Consider the following 24,218-nt stretch of genomic DNA (forward strand, 5'->3'; position numbering starts at 1 on the left):
CCTTGGGTGGACAGCCCGTACGCACTGCCAGCCGACAGCCTGCCTAACAGCGACGCGCCGACGCCCACCCCCCTGTGAAAGCAACCCCACAAGCTTCCAGTGCATATCGAGGTTCAGTGCGCAGCTCCCCGTGCTGCCAAGCTTGCAATGCAATTGAAACTAGGGGTAGGAGGTGCGTACACACAAATTCCGGTGCACGGTGTACAAGATTGTTTTCTCGCATGCGACGTCAATGGGGTTGGCGGGCGCTTATTACCGGGTTCGTGCCCGCTGCGGCCTATACGAAAGGTGCGGTTAAGCACAGTAATCTGGTAAACCCTAGAATTGCTAGTCGCCGGGCAACCTCAGCAACGCGTTAAACTACAGCGCGGTTTGAGCTCCCCGGTTTGTAAGCCAGTCTTGTGGGCTGCGTTACTGGACGTGTCCTGAGACACTGAAACTCATAACAACGCGCGTTTGTCACGAACACCAGTGTAGTTCACATTGCGCGTATATGCTTGCGGGGATGGCGCCAGGTATGATGATTTCGTTCGTCGCTCTTGCCACTCTGCTGGCATGGCGGGGTGCTGAGGCGTACCCGCGCTTTTGGTATGACTCTGACTATCTTATCGCATACGGCTACGGGCCGGATGCGGGATATGATTGGTCGGTGTTCCCCGAGCGCAACTGTTTTAATTATCCCACCACGGCATACACGGGCTTCTACCCGGCCCACAGCAGCCCTTACACAGACAGGTGGGTGGGGAAGCCAGGGGTAAATGCCGCTATGGCTGCTCCCATGCTTTTGCGTGCGCCGGGTTATGGGTGTGGCAGCTCGGTCGGCCGGGCAGGGGCCCGCGTGCCGTACCCAACCGCCTAACCCCACTCCTCGCTCCTCCTCCGCGCCCCCCACCCCACCCTTGCAGCTCTATCGGCCTGGCTTTTGCGCTGTCCGACGGCTCCGCTGTCACAGCGCTGTGCCCCGGGGCCACGCACACCGTGACGGTGAGCGCCTGTGCCGCACAGCTGGGGGCGGACACGTGTGTGTGTGTCTGGCCCCGGGCTGAGCCCGACTGGGGCAACAGGGCTCGCCAGACTGGATCTAGTGACGGTTGAGGTGGTTGAGGCGGGACTGTTACTCACTGCTGCTGTTGACTCGGGGCAAGAAGTTAAGAATGAAAGATGAGGAGTAAATGGGACAGCAAGTGGGCAGGCACTTGACTCCGTCAGCAGGAGCGGAAAGCACGATATGCGTCCAGCATGCCTAGACCGAGCCCTGCACCCTTTGAGGAGCCTGCATTCTGCAACCCTGCGCTCTATCGCTGTCATCACCCCTTCCAAATCCTGCCCCCGCGCAGCTGTCCTTCCCCAACCCGCGGCTGGCGTTGCTCACGACCAACCCCCCGGTCACCTTCACCTCGCCCAAGCCCGCCACCTCCGACTGGTACGTGCGAAGATGTGTGTGTGGGGGGGGGAGTTCCTAGCGCCTTTAGGACGTGGCCTGCGGCACTGCAGTGACTCACGGAGCGAGGGTCCACACCGTGTGCAGCGTGCTTGTGTCCATCCCCACCACCTCACGCCGTGCCCGCCCCACCTCACGCCTCTCCCGCCCCACTAATCATGAATGTAACCCCACCTCCTCCGCGCCCCCACCGCCGCCGCTTCATTCCACACACGCACACACGCACACAGCCCCGGCCGCGTGGACCTGGGAGGCTCCAGTGACGCCAACGAGGCCACCTCCTTTGACGGCACCTTCACCGTGCCCTGCAGCGCCCAGGGTGAGTCCCAGCGGGGTGGTGCGGGAGGTGATTGCTGGATGCGTGTGCGTTTGCGTATGCGGGGGGGGGGGGTAGCCATCCATGGGATGGTGTGTATCAAATATGAAGTGAAGTGCCGACGTCCAGAGGTACAGCGGGCACACGCGACGCACTCCATACCGTTGTTTCGCCAGCGGCAGGCTGCTGGCTCCCCCGTGTTTCCGTGGCGGCTAACGCTAAAAACTAAGTTCCTATTGAAAGCAAGTAGTCTGGAGTAGTAGTGGTGATAAGTAAGGCTCGTTGGTAAAGAAGCTGAGTGCATGCGTCGAGGTGGCTAGCTTAGCTGCTGCGGCGCGAAACCGGGACCCCGCGAACTCACCTAATCGCTCAGCAATGCAAGCCACGCCAGAGCCGCGCGCGGGGGGGCAGAGCGGGGCCGGCGTGCCCGTTTGCCCCGCATCCCTGTGATTGATCTTACCTTCCAAGACGGTTCGTCACCTTTCCTTCGGTGCGCCATATTCTTGACTTGCCCCCAATCGCGCATCTCTAAAGCCGCCGCCGCCGTTGCTGTCTCCACCGCACCACCTACCCCGCAGGCAGCTCTGTCGTGTTCGCCGTGACCAGCGCCGGCACCTCCGCCCGCCGCTGGGCCCAGGCGCAGGCAACCCTGGCTGTGGCTGACGCGGCGTCGGCTCAGTGCGCGGCCGTGTCTACCACCTGCGTGGCCGCCGTGCCGGACCCCTCTCCCGTCGCCGAACCCTCCCCGGAACCAGCTGTCGAGCCGTCACCTGAGCCCGAGCCTTCTCCTTCACCCGCGCCCGAGCCCGAGCCCTCACCCTCACCCGCACCTGAGTCCCAGCCGGAGCCTTCCCCCGCGCCCAAGCCCCAGCCAGCACCCTCTCCCGCCTCGTCCTCGTCTCCATCCTCCGCATCTCCCTCAAAGTCCTCCAAGCCCGCGCCCCCGCCCAGACGCCAGCCCAGCAAGCTCCACACGGCGGGCGGCCGCCGCCACCCGCCACCGACCCGGCGGCCGCCGCCGCGCCGCGGCTAGGGAGCCGATAGCCGCAAGCATTGGCGATCGCCTGCCTGCTTGGGCCTAGTCAGGCGCTGACACCAGTGACAGCTAGGTAGAGCACACGGCTGTATGCATGGTACCTCGTTGGTTGCATGTGGTAGTGGCTAGCAGGGGTACCCACAAGGGCTAGTTGGCCAGAAGCAGAGCCGGGAGGGCTGGGCCGGGGCCGCACGCGTGCCAAATGAACACAGGTAGGTCTGGCGTCCTGGCGTGCATAGCACGATCGGCCCTAGGCAGGCCTAGCTTGCTGTCTGCAACGAGCGTTGATCATGTGCTGAAGTGCTGTGCGGCTCTAGGGCTCAAGTGCTATAGTTGGTGACAGGGGAGGTGGACGAGGAATAGAGAGTGCGGATGCTGCAGCGCTGTCAAGAGGGCTGGTGCAGGTGTGTAGGGCCGCGGGAAACCGTGTTGCCTTCTGATTGTACCAGGCGTTCACTCCGCGCCGACCGGTTGAATCACAGTGCGGTTGCAGGCCATTCCGGCTTGAGCAGCTTTCAGGCAGGGTGGTGCTGTTGATTGCACTGCGATGGTACGGGTCGGCCGTGCTGGCAGGTGCGCACACACTTGCAGAGACAGGCTGATAGAGACGTGACCCGCCGGTGATGCACCCGCTGCTGACCATATCGTTTTTGGCTTCTTTTGCCCCCGGCCCCTCGCTGGCTCGCTCGTCTGGCTCACTCTGGCTCCATTCAGGAATGAAACCGCCATTTGATGCCAAGGGCGTCGGTGGGTCCGGCCTCGAAGTGCACCTCAGATGCTTTGCGGCCAGGCGGCCAAGAGGGGGGAGCCGGTTGCGGCGCCTTTTGCGGCGCTCTTCCTCCCCCCCCACCCCATCGCACACCCCACTGCGGCGGACGCCTCGACAGCGTGACAACAGCAAGGGCGCCTCGGATGCTGCTGCGAGGATTTTGAGCGCGGTCACCTGCGCTGCCTCGCGCTCGAAGGGCCGTTGCTGGAGCTCGCAGACGGGGCCTGGAGGGCGGGGGTTCACCTCGAGCGCTGCCCGCGCCCTCGTAGACGGATGTGGCGCCCGTACATCCTCGAGCGCTGTCTTAAGCTCGAATTTGGTTCGCGATACCAAAAGTCCGTTTGCATGAGGTGAAATGCGTGGCTGGACCTGGGCTTGCGAAAACTGACGGTTTTATACGAAATACAGCCGAATGACATCTCGCCCGCCCCTTCATCCCGCTTTCCTGTATAGGTCGTAGATGCATTCAGCCTAGCTTGATACTTCCTGTTTAGCAGTCCTGACGGTACCAGCCCAAACCTGCGCCCAAACTTCTCCGACCTCAGTCGGGCAGCTTCCCTCCTCCCCAAGCGCGACCTCACAAAGTGTGCGCCTTGGTCGTCAGCACAGCATACAGTTTGCTGTGGCTATTTACTTAACGCCTCGAGCTTGCCTTTGGGAACCGCTTCTGAGAGACGTCGCCTCGTAGACAGCCACAACCTAATTTTGCGCACCGGGCAGAGGCGCAGCTCAGGCACAAGCGTAGCACGTCCATATAGGCGTAACAGTAACGTATCGCTGAACTTGGCGGCGTGTAACCAGTTTGCCCCCAATCGATATGTTGCGCCACTGGTCGCTTCTAGCACTGCTGGCGTTGCTGGCCTGGCGCGGGGCAGAAGCATACCCTCGCTTCTGGTACGACCGGAATTACCTCGTAGAGTATGGCTACGGGCCGGAGAACGGCTTGGATTGGTCGGTGTTCCCGGCCCTCACCTGTACCAATTACCCGGACAAGGCGTACAACGGCTTCTACCCCGCGCACGGCACGCCCACCCCAGACAAGTAATTTGCGTTTCCGACTTCTAGCGGGTCAGAGCTGATCTCCTGGGTCGTGCGGGCCGTGCTTGGCGGTGTTTGGCCGGGGCTGTGACCCCGCGTGCTGGGTTGGCGGTTGCGCTTGGCCTGCATCCTCGTCGCCGCGTGCATCCCCCCCCCCCGCCAAACAGTCATGTACGTGTACCCCCACCCCACCCATCCAGTCATGCACATTCGCACACTCTCCCACATACCTGAGACTCAATACCTAACCCGTTTGACCTCCCACTCTGCCTCCGCAGCACCATCGGGATGACGTTTGCGCTGTCCGGTGGCCCGGCCGTCACCACCCTGTGCCCCGGCGCCACACACACCATGCGGGTGAGGAGCGAGTTCTGCGCTGGCGTGTGGGCAGGCAGGAAATGATTAGGGGCAGTGCATGCGTGTTTCATTGTGACCGGGGTCTGCGGTGGCCGCGAGTGGACGAGGATGCAGACACGTCACGCAGACGGGGGCTGCAGTTCCTCTGACGCGCCCGACCCGCGCTGACCCACATGGCTTAAATCCTTCGTGTATGCCTGTGCAGCTGACGTTCCCCATCCGGCGCCTGGCGCTGGTGACCACCGACCCGCCCAATGTGGCCGCATTCACCTCGCCCGCGCCGCCCACCCCCGACTGGTGCGTGTGGCCGTGTGGTGCTGACATGACCTTGTGGGCTGCCAGGCGTTGTGTTGCGAGGCGTGGGGAGCTTGGGACTGGGAGTTGCAGCTCTTGGCTTTGCAGGCGCGAAGCTGACTGCCGCCACTCTTCTACCCACTCCCGCAGCCCCGGTCGCCTGGACCTGGGTAACTCGCTCACTTCCGGCGCTGCCACCTCCTTCACCACCACCTTCACCGTGCCCTGCACCGCCAAGGGTGAGTCTGCTAGCCAGCGTGATCTGCGATGCGGGGTTAGCTGGGGCGCGGCATGTTCGTGGCTAGCCGAGGGGAGCGCAAGGGTTGGCGGTGGGGCCCACTCGTGGCTGGCGTGGCTGGCAGCTGGACGGGCCCCACTCACAGCTCCATTGATTCCGCCATGTTTCCATGGTCGTCACCTGGCTAATGCGTTGCGTCTTGGTTGGCACCCTTACCAACAAACGCAGGCACCTCTGTGGCTTTCCATGTTGTCAGCGCCGGCACCTCCGGCACCACCCGCCGCTGGGCCACCGCCCAGGCCACCATGCCGGTCTCGGCCGATGGCTCTGGCGTGTGCGCAGCCGTGTCGGCCGCATGCGCGCCCGTCGCCTCGCCGCCGCCGCCCAGCCCCCCGCCCCCCTCGCCGCCGCCGCCCAGCCCCCCGCCTCCCTCGCCCTCCCCTCCCCTGCCCCCGAGCCCTCCTCCGAACCTGTCGCCCCGTCCGCCCCCCTCGCCTCCTTCTCCTCCTTCTCCTCCCTCTCCTTCGCCGCCTCCCTCGCCGCTGCCTCCGTCGCCGCCGCCCCCCTCGCCGCCACCCCCCTCGCCGTCGCCCCCTAGCCCGCCCCCGCCGCCTCCGCCCACGCCGACCACCGACGACAGCACCGGTGACAACGGACCTGACCTGTCCAACTCGGACGTCACCTCGGTAAGTATGTCCCGCTTTGTCATCATTTGGGTCGGGACTGAGGCTCTCCGCCCTCTTCCGACTCCTGTCCTCCTCTGTCCCTCCTGCCGACCTTCGCCGCCTGCCTGCCTCCCAACCTTGCCTCCCTCCCTCCCTGCACCTCCCAGCCGCCGCCGCCGCCCGCCTCCAACGCCTCGGCTGGCAGCTGCACCCCCAGCCCCCTGGGCTACGCCTGCATGTCCACACAGGTGCGGTGTGTGGCGTGTGTGATGTGGCGTGTGTGGTGTGGCGTGATGTGATGCGGTGAGGTGCAGGCTGCAGGTTCGGCGGCCATGGGCGGGAGGGTGGCATGTCGTGGAGGTTTGGCGGCTTGGGCGGGGGGGGGATGGCCGTGGCAGCGGTTTGCCAACCCCTTGTCCCCAATTTCCAAGTCCCGCTCCTGCCTCCCGCCCTCTGTGTACACACACGCACCCCACCCCACCCCCACACAGGGCGACGTGACCCTGCACTGGACCGTCAACACGCCCTCCGCCCCGCCCAATGCCTGCACCGGCACCGACAGCGCCGGCAAGACAGTGCTGGCGGTGAGGCCTCGGTGGGGAGGGCGTGTTTTGGAGGGCTTTAGGTGGCTTCAAAGGGCATAGGCCTTCGTCCCTGGGCCATTGAAACATGCACGGTCATGACCTCCCCTCCCCCACTTTCCCTGGCCCCCCTCTCACTCCCACCCCATGCAGGCCGGCGACGTGGCCACTGACGGCACCATCCACATGGCCGTGCAGGCCGCAACCAGCGGGTGAGTCATGGTTGGTGGCCGGTTAAGACCGAAAACCAGGAACGGGACCCTCGCATGCTATTGCGATTGTGACCATCGTGTCCCTGCCCTCTGCACCGAAGTGACTGGCTCCTCCTCGCGCTTCCTCCGCCCGTTCGAAACTTCATAACGCCTGTCCATGCTCTTAACTCCTCCGTCACCACACACTACCCGACCACAGCTACGTCGCCATTGGCTTCTCGCCCAACCCCGGCACCATGGGCCCCTCCGACATTGTCCTGGGCTGGGCGGGCTCGTCCGGCTCCTCCATCCGGGCCTTCTATGTCACGGTGAGCACGGGGCCCGGCGGTGGCGTGTGGGCGGCTGACGGCATTGCGACCCGGTGGTCAGGGCGGCTGAGCACTATCGGTATTTGTGCCTCGATGCCGATCACCATGTTGACAATTGTTCTAAATTGTGTCATGCTTTTTGATCGCAGGGCGAGGACATGGACGACAGCAACGCCCTCAGCGGCACCCGGGACTGGGCCTACGACAAGGGCGTCATGGAGGTGAGTGAGATTGGAGCACAGCCGAGCAAACCCACCATCATACAATATCAAGTCGCTATCATTCAATGACTGAACACATCGCGTCACCTGCTCCGCAGTCGGGCGGTGTGACCACCATCTGCTTCAGCCGCCGCCTGCGCGAGCCACGTGCCCTGGCCTCGTCCGACCTGCGCGCAGCGGGCGGACTCACATCCGCCGCCTCGGGAGCTAGCGGCAGCAGCAGCCGCCGCCGCCTTGCACAAGCTCGTGAGTTGGGCAGGGCTTTCGCGCCGGGGGGAGGCGAGGTTTTGCCCTTGGCGCTGATGAGTCAGGCCCTTTTAAAGCTGCTGGCACGTGGCCCAGTTTCGCCCTGCTGATCTGTCCTCCTCCCTGCCCCTCCCCCGCCCTCGCACCCCCAGTGCCCCAGATGGGCTTCAACTGGGCCACCTTCCCCCAGGTGCGTTTCCTTGCTGCCCCAGATGTTTGTGTGTGCGCGCGCGCATGCTGGTGTGTATTGACTCGCGTGCAGGATCACATCATTCACATGCAGCGCCCACCCTCAGTACGCGCCACGGCTCCCTCCGCTCCCACCATCCCTCACTCACCCTCCCACCCATTCCCCACCACCTCCCCCCCTCTGCTGTACTAATGTTCCTGGCTACGCCTTCACCTTTTGGCTAATCATGAATGTAACCCCTCACACACACACACACACACACACACACACACGTACACACGCGCAGGACCGGCTGGTGCAGCACCTGTCCCGCACCGTGGGCGGCTTCAGCCTGGACGTGGCCAGCGGCGCCGCGGACGTGGTGGCGGTGGACAAGGGCTACTGGGTCAACGTGCACGGCGCGCTCATGGCCGTGGCCTGGGCGCTGCTGCTGCCGCTGGGCACCTTCCTGCCCGCGCACAGGTGGGTTGAGGGGAGTGCGTGTTGTGGGCGAGGGGGTGTGGAGGGCGGGAGAGGGAGGCTGTGGTAGAAGGAGCAGAGCACACGGGCCGGAACGCCTCTAAACGCCTCTAATGGTGTGCACGTGTGTGATGAGCGAAGGACAACAGCGCTTCACAAGCCTGCGCTTGCCCAACACCTTGCCGCTCGCTCCATGACTCCAAACCCGTTCCCTGACCTCCCCCGCCCCCATGCCCGCTCTCCCCCCCCCCTGTCCGCGAATGTAACCCCCCTTGTCCGCGCAGGTGGGTGCTGCGCGACGTGCGCGGCCCCGCCGGCAAGCACCTGTGGTTCCTGCTGCACGTGGGCTGCCAGTACGTGGGCATCTCGCTCTTCGTGGCGGGCTTCGTCATCGCCTACGTCAAGCTGGACAACGGCGGAGTGGTGGTGGGCGGCAAGGCCGGCAGCGCGCACGCGCCCATCGGCATTGCCGTCATGGCGGCGGCGGGCGCGCAGATGGTGGTGGGCCACGTGCGGCTCGACCCCACGCACCGGCGGCGCTGGCTGTGGAACCTGGTGCACCACAACCTGGGCCGCTGCACGGTGCTGCTGGCCTGGGCCAACGTGTACATCGGTGAGCGCGCAGGGATGGGCGGCCTGGGGCAGGGGCGCGGGTAGATGGGACGCAAGGGCGCCTGCTCCACCTCGCCGCCTCGCCACCACGCCCGCACGCCTGAACCCTTGCTTGCGCACACAACCCCGCACCCACGCAGGCATCTACATGGCTCACACCGGCTACCAGGCCTCCTACGCCGCCTGGGCCGCGCCCATCGCCGCTGTCATGGGCGTGCTGGTGCTGGCCGACCTGGTGCTGCGCATCGCCGCGCCCGCCGCGCCGGCCACCGCCTACAAGGCCGAGGCCGACCCAGGCATCAAGGCCGGCGGCGCGCACATGCACCCGCAGGAGCAGGGCGTGAGCCAGTACGGCAACAGCGCCTACCCGCTGTCGCCCAACCAGGGCCACACCAACAAGCTGAGCAAGCAGAAGAGCTCGTCCAACGCCGCGCACCACGGCTTCCAGGGGGAGGAGGAGGACGCGGCGGCGGCGGGCGGGAACGGCGGCGAGCGGTTCACGGGGCGGTACAGCCCTGGCGGCAGCAGCGGCGGCGGCGCAGGGGACACGGCGGCGCACGTGAACCAGTTGTACGGCGGGACCAACAAGGTTTGAGAGGAACGAGGAGGTGTGGCGTGCAGCATGTCTGCTGGGTTTGTGCACGATCCGTCCCACGCGTGGCGGCGCTGCATCGTGCAGTGCGTACTGCGTAGTGAGTTGCAAGGTGCCTCTAGGGGAGCAAGAGGAGGAGAGCAGGAGGAGGCCGAAGGGATTCTTGGTGCTTTCGCGCATTAGATTGGCAGAGGCAGACCGTGTGTATCACCATGACACACTCCCGGCGTGCGGGTTACGCATGTAGGCCGTCGGTGCAGGACGGAGGCGGCCGTTGGAAAGGCATGCACTGATAAGCGTGCAGGCACATATATGCATGCCGCAAGCTTATCAGCAGCATGTAGCATGATGGTATTATATTAGCTCAGAATGCACGAGGAAAAGTTTGGGAAACACTGCTTGGGATACCCATGTGGCACGTGGCTTATATCGGGCCTGGGTCGGGTGATAGCCCTGAGTTATTGTTGTTGCTGTTTCTTGCAGCGGTGTTTTGGTCCGTGAGAATGTTATTGACAGGAAGTGACAGGAAGCTTATCGCCATTAGCGATGGCAAAGGAAAGGGATAAAGCGTCGCTGTGTTCACTGGCGCGTTAGCTTCTCGCAGCAGGCATTGCATTGCATTGCATGGCACGGCGATGGACGTGCTTGGGATTTGGGGCAGCGCGTGCGCGTGTGCAGGTAGTGCCACGACGACGCGGGCGGCACGGATGATGAGCGCATTGGCGTTAAGTTGGGATGGAGTCTAGTGCCTCACAGGTTCGTTGCGATTTTGGCTGCTTCCGCCGCCGCAGCTGACGGGTACACTGACAATGGTTGAGAGTGGGGGGCCAAGGGTGGCGGCAGGAGCTGGTGCGGTTACTGCTAACCGTGTCAGCTCAAGCCGTGTGCCGTACAGAGCGCGTTGCATCTCTGGGGGGGGGCGGGGGGGTGAGGGGCTGAGAGCGAGAGTGACGCATTCATTTTTTTATCACAGTGGCGGTTACAAGACGCCACGACTGGCACTGGGCTCAGGGCCCCCAGTGAGTGATGAGCGTGTGGTGGGATGCGGGGTTGGCATTTTGCACTGCCATTGCGTGCGTCAACTCCTCCAATGTCGGCGTGGGGGCTGCCGCCTCCATGTTCCACCATCCTGTAACTTTGGGCAATACTTTGGAGCCTGGTCCGTGAATGCAGCGGTATCGAGCTGACGGCAAGCACCTACAGGTTCCGCTCGTTTACAGGGACGCAGCGCGTGTCCCGTTTACATGCTGGCAGAATCCGGTTCACCCCTGTCTCTCGCAGGAAAGCGGTTAAAGGAAACCGGTTATTTGATTCCCCCTGGGTGTGCGATGGGACAGTGTTCCCCTGGGTGATGAATGCTGGCGAAGAGGTCGGCGGACGACTCGCGAATGCGGCTGTTGTAGGCTCGGCCCACTCCTGCCCACCTGCCCCGTCCCCGGCAGTTTACGGCACGTCACGGCACTAGTCCGTAGCAAGAATACAAGCGCAAGGACAGAACCCCTCCCCCGCTTCTCTGCTCCGGACAGCAAGTCGAATCTCTCCCTGCAGCAGTCCGCATTGGCTCACCTGTCTTGCCCGGCTTTGGCCACCCATCTGGCACGAACTGTCCCCTCCCCACCAATCTGGGCACTGGCCGTCCCTACTGTCTCCCATTTGCCACCGAACGCGCACAGCCCGCCCCCATTCACGTTTTCTGTTTGGTCTCGTCTGTCCAGGGGGGGGGTAGTCTCGACTGGGAAAGGCCCCATGTTCTCAAACGAAAGAGCTTGACGAGAGGACTCCAAATCCACTTTCAGAGTTTCAATCAGGGTAGTAATTGCAAAGTTATGGGCCCTCAAAGTTCAGGGTCGGTCGTCGGGGTTGGGGGTCCCCAAGGTTTCGTCACGCGGATGTGGGTGGGACTGCCAGATTTCGTCTCCGCGCCCTAAACGCCCCTCTAAACGCTCCGCCCAATAGCACAAGCACTAGCACACATTAGCATGCACATACTAAAGCATTTGCAGTACCTTTGGCCTCAGGAAAGCGGCCGCATGTCCGACCACATTGGCATCGTAGTAGCGTAGAGCCCCACTCGAGCGTCTCTCACTGGTGTCATGGAGACTATGCGAACTGATGCTAACTTGTTACGGCCAAGGCTTGGTGTGGGTCATGGCGACAAGGCTGCCGCCGGCCATCGAGCGTGACATGAATCCCGGGATTCTTCACATGATCCCGGGAGAAAGTCCACCGATCTCTTCCGGCACACAATCCCAAACATCAATATGTACAGCGCATTTGTAAGCTTAAGCGCACGCCCCGGTAGTCTGACAGAAGGGTCGGTGCTCGGCCATGGACACATGGACATGTGTGGCATGGCTGCCAGTCAAGTTGTGCCTCCAGCTGAACCGAAGGTACACAATTTTAGAGCTCGCCGAGAGCAGTCGATTGACACCGACCTGGCTAAAAACCAAAGGGTTTTGAGGGGGGTTTTGAGGGGTTGCATGGTGGTGGGGTCGGTCGGTCGGTCCGGAGGGGGGGTCGGGAGGTTTTGGGACATGGGGTCTGGAGGTTTAGTTCGTACCCCCCCCCTGGTCTGTCGACGATGCCCCTCCCATGCTTTCATGCCGGGTCGGGCGCAGGCGCCATTGCGACAAGCGCACGCACGCTACAAGCCGCCCGAGTGAAACGGTGGACTGGTGGCGTCCGATGATTGACGTGCTTGAATGTGCGATCCGCTGTGGGCCCGTGCCACAGCCTCGCCACCTGGGGCAGCTGCCTGCAGTCGCCAGCACCTGCACCTGCACAGCCCTTGCCCGTTGACTCGCCCCTTGACAAGATGTGTGCTTCCCTTCGCCACGCCTATAGTCTGAGGCCGCAAGCGTCTACCTCATCTCCCAGACATGGCCGGGGTCGCACAGGCACAGCTCACATCAGGGCAAACACGGGTCCGGGGCTTGGTTGGGGTTGTTTCTGTGTTACAGTGTCAGTCATACTGTACAGGGCCCCGCCTGCAGGGGGGGAGTCTTACGCCCTTCAGGCCTCCGACATGCGCCGTGGCTGGGGGCAGCGCCCGAAGGCAAAGTAGTACTGGCACACAATAAACTCGACGACGACGCAACCGGAGGGTGGACCAACCAAACGTCAATGTTATCGTGTAAACTCAATGGGGCACTTCAGAACCGGGTCTTGCCTTGTGGCGATGAAATTGCACACACTCAGCACCATACGCTCGTATTTTAGGCTCATCTCGCATAATTTGTTGTTATACTTGGCGTGATATCGTCCTTTCTCACAATTTGTTGCCTGCCTTTCGTGCCTCACACGCACACCTGTACTCCTATTTCTGATGTGCCATATTCCTCACCGCCTCTCTTCGGTGTTACCTCGTCACCAAGTCTCTCCGGCTTCCTTTCCCTCGGCCCGCGTCGGTCAGTTCAATAGTCGTAGCCTCAGCACGCACACACGCTGCACTGAACACACCACACTCCCAGACTGCCAGCCGGGTCGGACAAAGACGTGACGCAATCTTCACACGTGTTTCCTACAACCCTGGGCGACATGCCTTCCAGAAGCGAACGAGCGGCAAGATACGCAACACATGTGGGCGCATGCGTCTTGACCGTCCGACACGCCACGTGGCCAGGCGTGCCCAAGCCGCGCTGGCCAGCCCGACCACCCTCTCCCTGAACTTCACCGCCCCATGCTGACGCCGGAGGCCGAGAGCGGCAACCACCGCACACGGCCACGGCTGCAGCGGCGGGGGCTGGAGAATGGGGGTGGGGGTGGCGCCCAACGACACCGCTTTAGTGCCCAACCAACACACAGTTGCCAAATCTTCCAGTATGCAGTACTACTACTGTACGAACGCGCGTGCGCTGGCAACACCTCGGCATCGGCCGGCTGCGCACGCCCACTACTCGGCGCCAGTCCCGCGCTTCCCGCTGTCCAAAACGAAACAGAAACCAGAGCGTAAGCAAGTTCTAAAAACATGCACGGTAGCGTAAAAGCGACCAGACAACAAAACAGCAGGTAACACTCGGGTGCGCCTGCCCCACGTGCTGTGCCACCCACAGCCGCCAGCCACACAGGACGCACGTCGTACACACGCCGTACACACACGCGCCCCCTCCTCCTGCGTCATGATGTGCGGGGGAGCCCGGTTACAGCCCCGAAGCGGCAAGCACCGCAACAGGAGCGCTCCTGCACACACCCACACACCACGTCCTTCGTGCTCTTTATCCTCTTTCTCTTCGATGTGTCTTTTTTTGTTGGCGCATCTTCCGCGCCCAGCCGCGCTTAACCGGAGCGCACCCCTGCAACCCACCTGTATGCGGTATGCAGCACCCGCCCCCCGTGCTCGATCTGACCGAGCGGCTCGCCATGTGCCTAGTGTCGACGCAATCGACAGCCTTGTGCCGATGTGCCTGATGATCAGGTCGGACCCGCCGCCTCTTGCACTGTCGCAATGAAGCCCGGTCGTATTCAAACTTATGGGTTTTCATGAACCCGCGTCCCAACAACTAATGACCACAGCCGTGCAAACCACTAGGCGATGCGCAAAGGCCGGTGCGCAGATCGCCCCCAATGTGTGCGATTCGAGGCGCCGCTTTTGTGCATGGTAAGCGTTGAAGTTTGGCACGCCCCCGCGTCAATACGAAGAAAGTCCTACCAACAGCACAACAGGCTGGATCAGCGCCACAGACGCCCTGAGCCGCATGCCAAATACGTTGCGGCAGCGCGAGTGCGTTGGCAGGTGCCTGTGGCGCGCACTAAACCATTCTCAGCCATTTGTCGATAAGGACTGCCGCGGCCACATCTGGTCGTGTGTGCGCATGGAATTAGCAGTAGTGGCCAGTACACAAACACACACACGCCGCCTCGGCAGGCCCCCACACCCCATGTCCACGCGTGGCCCCGCCACAACACGTCGTCTCACATTCGCGGCAGGTGCACCGGACCCGTTGTCCTTTGTGATATGTGTGTCTGCATGCGCATGCGCCCCTGTACAGGTAGGGCCGCCACTATTAGGGAGGAGCACGGGAACCGTGTGTCCGCCTGTGAGCACGCACAACACCTCGTGCCATTCGCGCGGCCCCCGAAAGCTTATTCAAGCGCGTTTGTGCAACTTGCTCTCCAACACCTAGCTTCCTCCGCTCACTCCATGGCTTCTGCGCATGCCGCATAACTCGCGTCGCTGTCAGATCCCGCCGCCGTCATCAGCGCCACAACAGGCGCCAGCCGCCTGAAACCGCACCGCTCTACCGCCGTTGCCGCAACCCATCTCCCACCCCCGGCCCCAACCCAGTTCAGGGCCCTCTCCTGCTCCTTGCCGTGAAAACCCTTCCGCACCCTCCTGGCTTCCAGGTCCGCCGAGCTGCGCCTGCTCGGCCCCCCAAGTCCGCCGCAGAAGCGACCCTGCTACTATGTATTGCCGTTCCGCGACACCGTCCTAAATGTATATTTACTTCTTCGGTTGCAGCCTTCTTCCTCTTCTCTCTCACGCTCCGTCGCCGTCTCTTCAGGTCCTACCAAGAGTACAAAAGCCACGCCGCAGAGCAGCACCCGAAGAGCCTTCCGTCAGCCAACGGGCAACAGCAACTCCCACAACTTCCGGAGCCCTGATGCTAATAGGTGCATGCAACCGTAAACGCCTCTTTTTCAGACGTCGCAAGCCCCGCCCACACAAAATACTGAAGGCGGCGAAAAGCCGTTCCCCCAGTGGCCTGTGGCGGGGCACGCCGCCCCAATAGGGTGCATCCATGCAAACATTCCTCATGCCCCGTGTCTCACTCGCTCTCGGCTCTCGCGGGAGGCTCAAAAGGTGCGCGTGGTTGCGGGCTCTCCGTATGCGCATTGCGCGGTGCATGGCTGTGGTGAGATGCTATGAACGGTCGTCTCGATCGCAAAACTGGGCATTCAACTCAACAAAACGGCAACTCAATGCCAAGTGGCGGTGTGGCGAACAGGTGCCGGTGCGTCCCTCTCTCACCAGGATGCCAGTCTGCCAATACCGAACCCAACCGTGGATATATTATACCCAACCCATTCCAGCCGCCGATGCTTTTCTCTCCCGCGCGGCTGTATCATGAGCCTCACACACAGGAGTGTTGCCCGTAGCTCGCAGCTCACAGCAGGTACTCGCTGCCTGCCGGCGCCTGCCGCACCTCCACCAGCCGCCACACGCCGCCGCCGCCGCCGCCCTTGCCCTTGCCCTGCTCCAGGCGGTCGCGGCGGAAGGTGGCGGTGACGCGCTCCTCGCCACGGAACCGCGCCGGCGTGGGAGCGCCGCGATCCGCCGCCAGCCCCTCCGTCGTCAGCGTCGCCGTCACCACCACCTCCTCCGCCCGCGCCGGGCGGCTGAGGCCCTCCACCTCCACCACCACGTGGAGCGAGGCCGGGTCCACGCGGCGGCCGAGGCGCGCCTCGCGCTCCGCAGCGCCGCGCGCCGCCGCCAGCGCCCGGCCGCTGGACAGCTCCGCCAGCAGCGCCGCGCGCTCGGCGGCGGCCGGCAGGCCCGGCGCGGCGGCGCGCGCCGCCGCCCAGCCGCGCAGGAGCGCCGCCGCCGCCGCCTCGTCCAGCGTCGGCGAGGCGCTGGCGGCCGCCGCCAGTTGGTGCATGCCCGCCGCCGTCACGCCGGCAGGCGCCGCGGCCTGGGCGGCTCCGCCGCCGCCGCCGCCCATCCACGGCGGCAGCGGGCCGCCGCCCCGCAGGGCGCCGTCAACGGCGATGCGGTGTCCCACCGCCGCCGCCAGCAGGCCCATGCAGGCGGCCTGCGCTGCCACCGCCGCCACGCGGCGTACGGCCTCGCGCCGCTGCAGCTCGTCCGCCGCCGCCGCCACACACGCCGCCCACTCGCTCATCTTCTCCAGCTGCGGCTCCACCGCCGCCTCGATGGCGTGCTCCACATCCACCACGGCCTTGCTGACGCTGGCAGCGGCCGCGGCGGCGCCGGCGGCGGCGGCGCTGGCGGCCTCACTGGCCTTGGCGACCACCGCCGCCGCCGCCTCGCGCGGGTGCATGTGCGGCGGGGGCGGCGGCGGCGGCGCCGCCGCTGGCTGCGGCTCGGGGGCCGCGGCGGGCGCGGCGTCGGCCGCCACGGAGAAGGGCACGACGTTGCTCGCCGCGGGAGCGTCGGCAGAAATGCTAATTGCAGGGGCCGCGGCGGGGGCGGCGGCGGGAGCCACGCCATCGGCGGCGGTGGGCGCGCCGGCGGCGGCGGCCTTGGGCGGCAGCGCCGCCGCCGTGGCGGCCGGCAGGGGGCCCGAGCCGGAGCCCATCACGGCCGCCGCGCTGTTGGCGGCGCCGCCGCCGGCGCGGCTGCCGCCGCCAAAGAAGCCCAGCGGCACAATGCGGCTGGCGGCGGCGGCGACTGCGCGGGGGGAGCTGGCGGCGGCGCTGCCGACTGCTGCGGCGGCGGCCACGACGGCGTTGGCGGCGGCGCTGCCCACGGCGGCGGCACGCGGGCCGACGTCCGACAGCGCCGCACGGCTCTGCGCCCACAGGCCCGCAGGCAGCTGCGGAGAAGCAGCAGAGCCGCCGCCGGCGCCGCCAGCCGCAGCGGCAGCAGCAGCCACGGCCGGCGGCGCCGTCGCGCCGGCGGCGGCGGCGGCGCCCGTGGCAGCCGGCTGCTGCTGCTGAACGGCGCCGCCGGCAGCGCCCGCCGCCGATGACACGGCGTGTGCCGCGGCCTGCCACAGCTGCCACAGCCGCTGGCGGCTGGCGTCCGACACGTGCGCAACGGCGCTGCCCAGCGCCGCCGCCACCGAGCCGCCATCGGCGCCGCTGCTGCTACTGCCGGTGCCACGCACGGCGATGACCTTGTTGAACAGGATGACCCGGGGGTCACTGAACCAACGGGACATGGTCACGCCGCCGGCGGCGGCTGTAGCAGCAGTGTCGGGGAAGCACGGTAGCACCGACAGCTGTAGCCAGTCCTGGACCCAGCCGTAGCGCCGGTTCACGTCGTTGCTACTGCCGCCGCCGCTGTTGCTGCTGCTGCCGCCGGCGCCAGGCGAGCCCGAGCGCTTGGCGCTCTTGGCGGCGGCCGTCGCCGTCGCGCCCGACGCAGCCGCCATCTGTGCAATGGCCGCCTTGAAACCCGCGCCCTTGGCGGCGCCGCCACCTGCATTCGTAACCACAACGGCGTCCTCGTCATCGCTGAAGTCGCCGCCGGTGCTGCTGCGCCGCTCGTCCACAGAGAACATAACGCCGTCGGCGGCGGCGGCGCCGCCGCGCGACGCCGGCGCGCCCGCCGCCACGGCGGCGGAGTTGTACGACGACATCATCGCCTCCAGCCGCCGCAGCAGCGCCGCCTCCTCGTCGTCGCCGTAGTACGGCAGGTACGACGAGGCGCCGTCGTCGTACGAGCCCAGTGGGGAGCCGGCGGCGCGGCCGGCTGTAGCTGAAACGGCGGCGGCGGCGGCGGCTGTAGCGGGCGCGGCGTCGTCGGCTGTAGCAGAGGCGGCGGCGCCGACGGCCGTGTTGCGGCGACCAAGCAGCGCCTCGCACACGGACCGCTCAAAGGTCACGTCGGCGGCGGCGGTGCTGGAGGCGCTACTGCCGTCGCCGTCGGTGGCGCGGGCGGCGGCCATGGCGGCGGCGTAGGCGGCGGCTGTAGCCGCCGCGCCGCCGGGCTGTAGCTGCTGCGCCGCCGCCACCTTTTCGAAGTAGGTCAGCGCCTGCAGCACGTGCTGCGGCCAGCACGTGGTGACGCCCTGCATCGCGAGCATAGTCAAAAGCAGCAAGAAACGCGTTAAATTAATCACAATAAACCAGCTCAGCAACACAACATGCCTTGAAGGGGGCTCGCACTACGCAACAACGGGTAACATCTTCACAGCCCGACCGGTAGCCGGTAACGACTCTGGTTGACGTCGTCGGTAACGACTGGTGTTCCCCAAGGTTGTCTACCGTCTACAACTTCCTTCACAAATCATGAATGTAACCCTCACCTGCGCCAGATGCGCAATGGCCAGGTCGTACAACTCCACGTCAGACAGACCGCAGCCGCAGCCGCAGCTGCTGCTGCTGCTGCTGCTACTGCCGGCCTGGGCGGCTGTAGCACTGGGCGCGGGGATGAGATCCATGGATGAGGCGGAGGCGGCGGAGCCGGCGGCAGGTGCGGGCTGCTGCTTCTTGGGGTTGCTGCTGGCGATAGGTCCGTACAGAGCAATCTGCGGGGCGGGCGTCATAACAGACACACGTAAAAGTCGCAACCTTGCAGTCCATCTCGCACTCCTTACTCCCGAGAGTTCCCGCGGCTCTTGCAGCGCGCTGCAGGAGCATCCTCCCCCCCCCCTGCAAACGCACCAGCATCCGGACTCTCAAGCCCCCTCTCCTTTGTCCCCAGCCTTGCCTACACTCCCCACCCGTAACAACTCCCGACCAATCAAACAAACCAATCCCTCACACAAGACACACCACGCACAGCCTCACGCACAACCCCACACACACATACCCCGCACAGCCTCACGCACGGCCTCACGCACGGCCTCACACACACACACACACACACACACACACACACACGCGCCGCCCCACTCACGTGCTCCGCCGCGCTCAGCAGCCCCCTCAGCGGTGCCATCAGCTCGCAGCGCTCCTCCGGCGTCAGGTCCGGCGGCCAACAGCCCGACAGCGTGGCGGCGGCGGCGGCGGCGCTGCCGCCGGCGGCAGCAGCAGCGTAGCTGCCGGCCACGACAGAAGCGCTGCTGTTGTGGTTGTGGTTGTTTCCGTTACCGTTGCTGGTGCCAGCCGCAGGCGCGGGGCCGCGCCACAGCGCTCCGCGCAGCAGCGTCAGCGCGCGGGCGCGCAGCGCCGCCGCCGCGGCGGCGGTGGCCGCCGGCGACGGCGCCTTGGCGCCCGCCGCCGCCTTGCCGCCGGCCTCGCCGTCAGCCTCCGCAGCTACAGCCGAGTCCGCCGCCGCCGCCGGGGCGGCAGCCACGGCTACAGCCACGGGCGGCGTGCTGCGGAGGACCTGCTCCGCGAATGCTACAGCCACGCCCTGGAGGCAGAACGCCACCTCCTGCCGTAGCGCCGCCGCGCCGGCGCCGGCGCCGCCGTGCGCCGCCAGTACGGCAAGCGCCGCCTCCAGATGCCCGTACGAATCCTCCAGCCCGCCCGCCGCCGCCGCTGCCTCGGTGCTGCCGCCCGCCGCCAGCAGCTCAGCCGCCGCGCCCTTGCCCTTGCCCTTGTCCTTGCTGCTGCTGCCGGTCTTGCCGCTGGACGTGCTGTTGCTACTGCCGCTGCTGCTGCTGCTACTGCCGCCCTCGCCCGCCGCCAGGCTGATGTGCGCCAGCGCCACCGACAGCGCCAGGTCTGACACCAGGTCAGACAGGTGCGGGACCACGGCTGCAGGGGCGCCACCACCACCGCTGCTACTGCTACTGCCGCTGCTGCTGCTGCTGGCGGCGGCGCGCAGCAGCGGCAGGCCGTGCTCCAGGACGTCGCGGAAGGCGCCGGCCTCCGTCAGCAGCGCCAGCGCGGCAGAGGCCTCGTCCAGCGGAGTGCTGGCACCGGCCTGGAGGGAGGCAGGAGGCGTCAGGGAGGAGGCAGCGCGGCTGAGAAACCCCGGGGTAAAGCTGTTGTGCTTAGCAAGTGTTAAAGCAAGCAAGCACATTTTGTAGCCCTGGCCAAACAACATCGGCTGGTCGACAAAACTAACACACACTTAAGACAGCATTTCCCAACACACAGCACCGCGGTGACATGGCTTTCCTCCCCTCTCGCCTCGTCTACCTATCACTCGCTCACCCACCCCACCCCTGCCCACCCACCTGCAGGCGTGCGCGCAGCTCCTGCGTGCTGCTCAGGCCGCTGCCACTGCCGCCGCCGCCGCCGCCTCGGGCCCGCGCTCCGGCACCCAGCGCGAACGCCTCCAGCGCCTCGCAGTCGCCGTTGGCGCCGCAACCCAGCAGCCGGGCCTGAGTGTGGGGGGGTGGTGGGGTGGGTGGGAGAGGCGGGAGAGCGGGAGGTGAGTGTTGAACAACAACAAAACGCAGACGGCGCGCCGGTGAGCGTGGCGGGTCATGGCAGGGGAAGGTGAGGAGGCGCAAGAGGAGAGATGTGGTGCAGGGGCTGAGAGGGGGATATGTGAGTAGACGAGGGGAAGGGGGGGGGGCAAGCTGGTTGGTGGGACCCAGCACGGCCTGGCGGCCAGGCCCTAGCGCCAGGCGTTGGCAACGGGGCCGGCAGCGGCATTGAGACGGCCGGGCTAGCGCGGAGGCGGTAGTAGCTGTGGGCATATGAAAGCGGTAAAATGGCGCGAACTGCCCGGTCAGGGGCGGCTAGCGGCGGGTGCGACGGAAGCCTCGCTGCCCGCGCTTTGCAATGATAGGTCGGCGACGTGGGCAGCCCAAGAGTCACGCGCGGGCGCGCCGAGCGTTTGCCAGCCGCGGCTCGGGCGCATTCAACGCCAACAAGCAGCGCGATATTTAAGGGTCGTGGTCTGTGACTGAGAGCCGCGCGGCAGCGAAGCAGCCGCGAGGGCTTTGCGCGCCATTGGTCACGGAGGTTGGAGTGTTGCAACGTCCCACGAACCCCGCATTCGCGACCTCGCTCACCATGGCAGACACCGTTGCGGGCGAGTAGCAGCTGCTGAAGTCCTGGCCCAAGTCCGGCGCGTTGCCGGGCGATGGCTCGGACGCCGGGGACGACGCCACAGGGACCACGACAGTCGGCGCTGGGCTGTTGATGAGGCTATACATTGAGCTGCCGTTTGGCGGAATCACCAGGACGTCAGAGTAGGACTCATGCTTGAGCGTAGGTGATGCTCGCGTGACACTGGCTCCGACCGCGCAGGTCGTGTGGCCCGGCACTTTACGTGCATGTCCGCGATAGCGCCAAGTGCCGGCTCCTCCAGCTAGCGCCGTCCCCGCTTCCGACGAAAGACGTAGGGCGTGCATATTGGGCCGCCCGGCCGTGGGAACGCGATTGAGCTTTGGTCAAGTGGGCCCTCCTAGGTACACATAAGCAAAGCAAGAGCCGGTCGGGAATGCGACGGCTTCGACTGCTAGACACGGCTGCACCTCGGTCGGTGCCAGGCAACAACGCGTGCTTGGCCTGCCACGCCAGTACGTACGTAGCGCTTGCGTGGGTTCTGTGTTTTGCACTATACGATCTTTACAGAAGCGCGCCCTGCCCTAACAAAGCGAGCACGATGGAGCGCTTTTTCCCTTGCATCCCTCTGCCGTGGCGACACCGTATCACCGTCGCCCGAAGCCGTCACGCGTACTCCTAATTGCTGGTTACCCAACCCAACTCTTTGCCGCAGCAAAGACCAACCATAGCTGCTGAAAATTTGAAACCCTGTTTCTCTTTCAACGACTTCAGGGCATAATTCCTCCTTATCAGACTCATTTTGTTTTACTGTCTGCACATTATAGCTCAGCCTCCCGCACGCGGAGGCCACCATGGACAGCAGGTCCAATCTGAAGCCTTACAGCGGCAAGCCGGAGCCCCAGCCCACCGTGCCAGCGCGCGCATTTGACGCCGCATTTGAGCTGTCGAACCTGCTGGAGACGGGCCTGGACAAGGACAGCTTGGCCATCCTGCTCGAGCTGCTGAACGCGGGCGTGAACCCGGAGGCGCTCGCGACTGTGGTTCGCGAGCTGCGGCGCGAGGCGGCCGAGTACCAGGCGGCGGTGGAGCGGGTCAACACCGCGAGCACTGCGGCGGGTGCCAGCGGCCAGCGGGTGCGCTAAGCCCAGCCATTGGAGCTTGGAGGCCGGAGGCACAGTTGCGGCACGGGCGTCGGCCCTGGGACCGCACCGTAATCAGCGGGCGTGGGAAAGTGGGCGTGAGGCAGCCCGGCACGTGTGACACGTAACGTACCAGGCAAGGCATACAGGCGCTACGGCACCGACGGCAGCGGCAAAACGCAGCGGCCGTCGGGACGACGAGTCTGACAGAGTCGGCCTCAGCCGCAGGACCCGCGACCCGCATCATAAGGCAATATTGCCTACTGCGCATCTCATTCGTCTTCGTATCAGTAGCGACTTAGCATACAAACGACTGCTGTAGCGCAAGCAGCTAAAGCACCAACTGCCTCCAAACAACAACCATAACAACGGCAGTAGCACTGGCAACAGCAGCAGCAGTAGGTCGTTGAAAACAATGGCAGCCGCGTCGCCAACACGCGGCGGCACGGACGGCTCCCCCCACGGCAACGGCGGCGGCGGCGGGGGCCCCGGCGCTGGCGGCGGCGGCGGCGGCGGCGGGCGAGAGCTTCCGCCGCTGGCCATTGGCGGCGAGGGGAAGGACATGGTGCATGAGATCTTGGCGGCGGCGGGGCCGGGCGGCATCGCGCAGGTGCAAGAGGTGAGACAGAGGGAGAGCGAGGGAGGGAGGGAGGGAGGGAGGGAGAGAGGGGGAGAGGGAGAGAAAGCCAGGCGCGTGTGGAGGCTGGCGCAGGGAGGGAGAGGGCGGCTGGGAGCGGGCGGCGGGGGAGTGGGCGGCTGGGAGAGGGCTGTTCTGGGCTTTCCGGAGGGGCCAGCCGAAAGGGCTGCTCACACGCCCGCTGACGAACCTCTCGAGTGGGCTGTTGGTAAGGGGGTGGGCTGCCTGGAGCCTGGGCCCTGCAGCGGCGGGGCTTGCTCGCGTAGGGCAGGGGCCAAGGGATGACGCCGGGGGCAGAGGGCCGGCTATTGCGGCTGGTGGCTGGTGGCCTGGCGAGGGCGGGGTTAGCCGCTTGTGGAGGTGCACTAGACCGCTGACCCGCTGACCCGCTGACCCGCGACCCGCCTCCGTTTCATTCCACCCCTGCACCGCGCATGCCTTCCCTCCTCCCTTCCCTCTTTCCCTCAACCCCTCCACCCCCTTCGCCCCGCCCCCTCTCCGCCCCCTCTCCCCCCCTCACACACAAACACAGGCCTGCCTGCTGCCTCACGCGCTGGTGCGGCACCTGCTGGGCATGTGCGAGGTGCTGGAGGTCAGCCGCTGCGAGGCGCACAAGGCAGTGCTGCAGGTGCGGGCTAGCGGCAGGGGGTGGCGGGGGCTGGGGGGGGTTGGGGGCGGGGGCGGGGGTTTGGGGGTTGGGGGCGGAGGGGAGGGAGAGGGAGCCGGAGGGGGGCCTGTGGGGGGCAGAGGGGCGTGTGAATGGGTGGGTGGGGCATGGGGGAGGGGCATGGGGAGGGGCATGGGGGGAGGGGCAGGGTGGGCAGGGGGTAGAGAGGGGCGCGCTCTGTCATGTTGGGGGCGGGAGCCGGATGAACGGGACGGGGCTCGGACTAGGTCATAATCCGTGTTCCCATGTGTGCGCATGCGCACCTACCTGCCCTTCTCCACCGTCCCAGACCTTGCTTTCCTTGCAAACAACCACACCCCCGCTTCCCAAACGCAGCGCGCCAAGGAGCGGCTGCTGGGCCGGGTGGCGGCGCTGGACGGTAAGTCCTCCGGGCCCGGCGGCGGCGGCGGCGGCGGCGGCGGAGAGCGAGGCGGCGGCGGCGGCGGCGGCAGTGACAAGGCCCGGCTGGAGCGGCTGCTGGCGGCCAGCTTCACCTACCTGGGCATGGCGGAGATGAGGGAGGTGAGGTCAGGGGTGAGGGGGGGGGTGAGGGGAGGGGGGATGGGTGGGTGGGTGGGGGTTGGGGGGGTGGGGGTGGGTGGGTGGGGGAGGTGAGAGGCCGGGGGGTTGGGGGTTGGGTGGGGGGTAGCCATCCATGGGATGGT

The 24,218-nt window shown here is 65.7% G+C and overlaps 6 protein-coding genes across 6 annotated transcripts in view; 4 read left to right on the forward strand and 2 right to left on the reverse strand.

Annotated features, from left to right (window-relative positions):
• The first annotated feature begins 294 nt into the window (after positions 1 to 294).
• On the forward strand, positions 295 to 3,460 carry CHLRE_14g609850v5 (uncharacterized protein). The gene is made up of 5 exons (XM_001701306.2): positions 295 to 735; positions 906 to 984; positions 1,338 to 1,423; positions 1,672 to 1,760; positions 2,336 to 3,460. Exons 1-5 carry the CDS (start codon positions 506 to 508, stop codon positions 2,788 to 2,790), a joined length of 939 nt encoding a protein of 312 aa, XP_001701358.2. The 5' UTR covers positions 295 to 505; the 3' UTR covers positions 2,791 to 3,460.
• A 564-nt stretch (positions 3,461 to 4,024) lies between these two features.
• On the forward strand, positions 4,025 to 10,722 carry CHLRE_14g609900v5 (uncharacterized protein). The gene is made up of 15 exons (XM_043069956.1): positions 4,025 to 4,603; positions 4,879 to 4,957; positions 5,163 to 5,254; positions 5,402 to 5,490; positions 5,718 to 6,175; positions 6,322 to 6,402; positions 6,646 to 6,738; positions 6,889 to 6,947; positions 7,147 to 7,255; positions 7,405 to 7,476; positions 7,575 to 7,722; positions 7,875 to 7,912; positions 8,199 to 8,374; positions 8,656 to 8,984; positions 9,124 to 10,722. Exons 1-15 carry the CDS (start codon positions 4,380 to 4,382, stop codon positions 9,576 to 9,578), a joined length of 2,502 nt encoding a protein of 833 aa, XP_042916629.1. The 5' UTR covers positions 4,025 to 4,379; the 3' UTR covers positions 9,579 to 10,722.
• Positions 10,723 to 12,517: 1,795 nt separating this feature from the next.
• On the reverse strand, positions 12,518 to 15,544 carry CHLRE_14g609926v5 (uncharacterized protein). Its single transcript, XM_043069957.1, has one exon. The coding sequence runs from the start codon at positions 15,418 to 15,420 to the stop codon at positions 15,073 to 15,075; it is 348 nt and encodes a 115-aa protein (XP_042916630.1). The 5' UTR covers positions 15,421 to 15,544; the 3' UTR covers positions 12,518 to 15,072.
• Positions 15,545 to 15,608: 64 nt separating this feature from the next.
• Positions 15,609 to 21,664, reverse strand: CHLRE_14g609950v5 (uncharacterized protein). The gene is made up of 5 exons (XM_043069958.1): positions 21,113 to 21,664; positions 20,327 to 20,473; positions 19,099 to 20,070; positions 18,506 to 18,727; positions 15,609 to 18,268 (listed from the first exon to the last, which is right to left on the reverse strand). The coding sequence occupies exons 1-5, from the start codon at positions 21,452 to 21,454 to the stop codon at positions 15,680 to 15,682; spliced, it is 4,272 nt and encodes a 1,423-aa protein (XP_042916631.1). The 5' UTR covers positions 21,455 to 21,664; the 3' UTR covers positions 15,609 to 15,679.
• Positions 21,665 to 21,794: 130 nt separating this feature from the next.
• CHLRE_14g610000v5 (uncharacterized protein) lies at positions 21,795 to 22,606 on the forward strand. Its single transcript, XM_043069959.1, has one exon. The coding sequence runs from the start codon at positions 21,962 to 21,964 to the stop codon at positions 22,250 to 22,252; it is 291 nt and encodes a 96-aa protein (XP_042916632.1). The 5' UTR covers positions 21,795 to 21,961; the 3' UTR covers positions 22,253 to 22,606.
• Positions 22,607 to 22,654: 48 nt separating this feature from the next.
• Positions 22,655 to 24,218, forward strand: part of CHLRE_14g610050v5 (uncharacterized protein) — a 10,221-nt gene continuing 8,657 nt past the window's right edge. The window contains exons 1-3 of the mRNA XM_043069960.1: positions 22,655 to 22,868; positions 23,419 to 23,514; positions 23,890 to 24,075. Of these exons, the coding sequence (XP_042916633.1) occupies positions 22,665 to 22,868; positions 23,419 to 23,514; positions 23,890 to 24,075 (486 nt within the window). The 5' untranslated portion in view covers positions 22,655 to 22,664. The remainder of the gene's footprint in view (positions 22,869 to 23,418; positions 23,515 to 23,889; positions 24,076 to 24,218) is intronic.

This window comes from Chlamydomonas reinhardtii, chromosome 14 (assembly GCF_000002595.2).
Source record: "Chlamydomonas reinhardtii strain CC-503 cw92 mt+ chromosome 14, whole genome shotgun sequence".
NCBI lineage: Eukaryota > Viridiplantae > Chlorophyta > Chlorophyceae > Chlamydomonadales > Chlamydomonadaceae > Chlamydomonas > Chlamydomonas reinhardtii.

Excerpts from the sequence above, each read along its gene's own strand:
- CHLRE_14g610000v5 (XM_043069959.1), top strand. The coding sequence starts at position 21,962 with ATGGACAGCAGGTCCAATCTGAAGCCTTACAGCGGCAAGCCGGAGCCC.
- CHLRE_14g609850v5 (XM_001701306.2), top strand. The coding sequence starts at position 506 with ATGGCGCCAGGTATGATGATTTCGTTCGTCGCTCTTGCCACTCTGCTG. Across the intron at positions 1,424-1,671 it reads AAGCCCGCCACCTCCGACTG|CCCCGGCCGCGTGGACCTGG; the intron begins GTACGTGCGAAG and ends ACACGCACACAG. Across the intron at positions 1,761-2,335 it reads CGTGCCCTGCAGCGCCCAGG|GCAGCTCTGTCGTGTTCGCC; the intron begins GTGAGTCCCAGC and ends CCTACCCCGCAG.
- CHLRE_14g609900v5 (XM_043069956.1), top strand. The coding sequence starts at position 4,380 with ATGTTGCGCCACTGGTCGCTTCTAGCACTGCTGGCGTTGCTGGCCTGG. Across the intron at positions 4,958-5,162 it reads GCGCCACACACACCATGCGG|CTGACGTTCCCCATCCGGCG; the intron begins GTGAGGAGCGAG and ends ATGCCTGTGCAG. Across the intron at positions 8,985-9,123 it reads CTGGGCCAACGTGTACATCG|GCATCTACATGGCTCACACC; the intron begins GTGAGCGCGCAG and ends GCACCCACGCAG.
- CHLRE_14g609950v5 (XM_043069958.1), bottom strand. The coding sequence starts at position 21,454 with ATGCACGCCCTACGTCTTTCGTCGGAAGCGGGGACGGCGCTAGCTGGA. Across the intron at positions 20,474-21,112 it reads CCGCAACGGTGTCTGCCATG|GCCCGGCTGCTGGGTTGCGG; the intron begins GTGAGCGAGGTC and ends CCCCACACTCAG. Across the intron at positions 20,071-20,326 it reads AGCTGCGCGCACGCCTGCAG|GCCGGTGCCAGCACTCCGCT; the intron begins GTGGGTGGGCAG and ends GCCTCCCTCCAG.
- CHLRE_14g609926v5 (XM_043069957.1), bottom strand. The coding sequence starts at position 15,420 with ATGCACCGCGCAATGCGCATACGGAGAGCCCGCAACCACGCGCACCTT.